The sequence below is a fragment of the Rhagoletis pomonella genome, unplaced genomic scaffold (genome assembly GCF_013731165.1).
Source record: "Rhagoletis pomonella isolate Grant_MI unplaced genomic scaffold, Rhpom_1.0 Rhpom_scaffold_00010, whole genome shotgun sequence".
Lineage (NCBI taxonomy): Eukaryota > Metazoa > Arthropoda > Insecta > Diptera > Tephritidae > Rhagoletis > Rhagoletis pomonella.
This window is the reverse complement of record NW_023458564.1, coordinates 17,575,442-17,579,214: the sequence shown is the minus strand read 5'-3', so window position 1 is coordinate 17,579,214 and position 3,773 is coordinate 17,575,442. Positions and strand designations below refer to the sequence as shown.

Genomic DNA, 3,773 nt, shown 5'->3' with positions numbered 1-3,773 from the left:
TTTTTACAGTAAATGAAAATCTGATGAGAAATGTAGATGTTACGGAACACAATCTGCACAAAAAATATATATTTTTGCAAAGAGCCCATCAATACCTTTCGAACTGTTGGTCGTTGCATGAGATATTGAGGAATAACTGAAAAAGTACTAAAAATACGTTTTTCGAACAAATCTCGAAAACACTTCTTTGAAACCATGGGTATTTTTTTCGTGTTCAACGACCAAAAGTTTGCCTGAAAAATTTGCTTTTCAGAGGTTCATATTTCGTGTAAAGTAATATGTAATGTGCCTTATTATAATTTTGTAAATATTCATTACTAAAAGACTAAAACAATGAAGCAAATGTTATTTATGTTTAAAGTTTAAATTTGGATTAATAATTAAGAAATATACACTCTTCTTTATTTGAATAGCGCATCCTTTTAATACTTAGTAGGTACAGTTTTCCTTTTGTTTGTTTAATATTCATTAACTTTTTATAAAAATATAGCATATTCTGCGTCCCATTTTAAAAATTTTTGAAAAAAAATAAATAAAAATAAACACAGGGGCGACAGTTTTTTGTTGACGGTGCTGCGCATTTTCTTCAAAAAAAGGGTGCGCTATTCGAATGACGAGGAATGTCGTATATTTTTGTTATTTTTATACTACGCAATTATATGTAGGTACATTTTTTGAAAAATTGTCCTGCATTTTCAAAATATATTTATGGTCACCGTAACCATAGTACATATACTAAGAACAAATAACACATTTTAAGATACTGTGCAAACCGTTTTTTTCTGAAACTCCCCCCTAAAGCAGTTACGCCTTAGATTTATCACTATGTGTTCCACCGATTTATTTTTCATTTGGCACTTCCTGCAGTTATCATTATGGATTAAGCCCAGTGTGAAAGCATGGCTAGCTAACATCTGACTTAAGCATGTACATGGAATCTTTGCATTCGCGTTATCACTAGATTGGTATAGACACGCTTGTAGAAACCTTTGAGAACAATGATAAAAATATAGAGAAAGTTGTGGCCTCTCCCCGAAAAAGTTCCCTGATTTAATTGTTGTCATGATCCGAAATAGAAGGAAGTCGGAAACATTCGCAAGCGCTTTCACTTTAACTGTGTTTTCATTCTCTCTGCCAGCAGAGTAGAGTAGATGCTCCAATAGTCACGTTGACATAAAATAGCGAAATACGCCATGGATTTAGTTTGAGTATTTGCATGAGAAAAAGTAAAATCGGGATTTTATTGCTATCACCCTGGATTATTCTACACCAAAAAACCTATACCCCTGTTTTTTTTATTTTGAAATAAGAAAATATTTAGAGGTCCCTCAAAGCACTCGAAGTTTTCCATGTAGTTTATATGGGGAAAAAACAAGTTTTCGTAGAAATGGTATAGAATTCTTGAAGTCCAATATTTTTCGATGGGAGCACTTTGTTTCTTATACCTTTTTTTAACACTAGCGATTTTTTTATGGGCTCCTACACTGCATTTCTTGAGGTTTTTAGGGGTCCTAAAAAATAGGTAATAATAGAAAATAGTTAAATGAACAACTGGGTATTGTTATTGGAAGTCTCCTAAAGCGAAACAGAGTTTTCCGATCGAAAAATATTGATTCTAAAGAACTGTTTTCCCATATAAATATATACATGCACGGAAAACTTTGAGCGCTTGAGCGACCTCTAAAAATTTTTTGATTTCAAAATAAGAAAAAACAGGGGAATAATTTTTTCAATTTAGAACAATCCTAGGGCATTAAAATTCCGACTCTACTTTTTTTTGGACTACCCTAATGTACATACATATACCATGCTAACCAACAGCGTAGCAAAGGGAGTATAAAGTAACAACACGTATTTATATTAGTGGTATATTTGGCGCAAAAGTCCGTTCAAACGATGTTAAATTTTTTTCTAAAAATGTGTTATTATTATCTATTTTTTTAATTTACATATGTATCGTTTTGTACTGAATTCAAAAAGAAGAAAAATAAGGTAAGTTTTCACTACCCTATCCTAAGGTAAATAGCAATATAAAACCTTGACTTACCTTCTTCTCAGTGAGCTTCTCGCAACGTCGCTGCTTACAAATTTGGTGACTTTTGTCATTGCGACAAGGAGCGCACTCGCCGCAATTGTCCTTACGTTGACAGCCGATGCATTCGCCGCACCTTTTGCGTTTTTTCTTCGACTGAAAGACAGAAGTCTAAAATTAGGCGATAAGCAACTCATGTTCTTCGCTCAATGCTATGGCGCTTTCTCAGTTCACAGCTCATTGCTTACCTGTTTGTCGCTGTTGGTGTCGTTACTATCGCCCATTCCCAGCGCGCTCAGTGGACTTTTGAAGTTGGCCGTGCTCGAGACCGCATCCACTTGTCCGGGATTGCTGGGATCCACATCCATAGCACTTGCCTCAGACTCGGCGCTGGACTCGAGCGAATTCGCCCGATTTTTCCGCCGTTCCTTTTTTCTCGCATCCACCCGCGCAATAGGAGAATTCAGTACCTTCTCGACCTTGATTTGCGTGGTGGTGGAGGGAGTAGGAGTATGCGGTTGCGTCGTATGCGGAGTATGTGGTGTATGTGGCCCACTAGCGCCAGCACCAGCACCGCTGGAACTACCAGCATGTGTGGAGTGTGGCGTGTGATATCCAGAAGCTCCATTTGATGTATCCATCATAGTAATACCGCCACTACCATCTACATATGAAGGCGTGGTTGGTGTGTGCATCCCCATCGGTGTAACATTGGTATTAGCTGTATTGATAGTCGCTGCGCTCAGTGTGAGACCACCGTTGCCGTTATTGAGATCATATGTCTGAGTGGTATCTTTCTTACCAACACCGCTAAACGCACCGATTCCTCCCAATCCACCGAGTGTATGTTGCGACGAGATAGGCGCGAGTGCACTTGGTGCCGGCGGGGTAGCATAAGTGGGCGTAAGTGCCTGGTATAAAGGCAGATGATGACGTCCGTCGTCCAGCGCGCCACTTGAACCATAGCTGCCCATAGCACCGGTATTAGTGGGCATTAGCGGTGCATAGGAGGCACTGCTTCGGTGATGGCCATGCGTGTTTACTGCGCCCAAATGATGAAATGTATTTGGCGGCGGAGGCGGAGGTGCACCAAGTGGGGCAAACGACGACGCGGCTGTGGCAGATGAAGGTGGTGTAATACTCGCCTGCAAGCCAGATAGTTGCGTCAATGGTGAACCCACACTTACCATACCTGGCGAACTGACTGAAATGCTTGCTGGTGACATGGCAACCGTCTGGAGTGAGGACATCGACGGCGGTAGCACCGACGAAGCCATGGCCGCAATGCCATCGGACATGAGCGGGTCGTTGTAGCCATGAAATTGACTTTGGAAAGAGGGCAGCTTAGAGAAGGGCTCGAAGCCGCCGGCTCCTCCAAGATGTTCTCTGCCATTACCGGGACCGTTGCCGCCTCCATTGCCGAGACCTGCACTCTTCAATGTACTGCTGTGGCTGTGATGGTCCTTGGTATCCATTTCCCAAGGACGCGTATAATTATTGTTGCTATTGGAGTTGGCGGCGCTGCTATTGCTGCTGCTGCCGCTGTTGGCGTTGCCGTTTGATTGAGAACTTACAGCTGAGTGCTGCTGTTGCTGCTGTTGTTGTTGTTCCTGCTGCTGCTGCTGATCATTATTGCTGTTACTGTTGTGGTTGCTGCTGCTGGTGGTGGCATTGGAGGTTGAGGTGGTGGTGGACAGATGCTGTTGAGGAGTGGGCCGAGCAGGCGGAGGCTGAGGAGGTG

General features: G+C 41.6%; 1 protein-coding gene across 1 annotated transcript; it reads right to left on the bottom strand.

The window, feature by feature from the left end:
- Positions 1 to 2,047: 2,047 nt before the first annotated feature.
- On the bottom strand, positions 2,048 to 3,767 carry LOC118746418 (DNA N6-methyl adenine demethylase-like; the record flags this gene model as incomplete). Its single annotated transcript, XM_036480270.1, is given in 2 exon segments — positions 2,048 to 2,203; positions 2,281 to 3,767. Coding segments are annotated over 2 exon segments (1,383 nt in total), but the record flags the coding sequence as incomplete, so codon positions are not given.
- Positions 3,768 to 3,773: the final 6 nt, after the last annotated feature.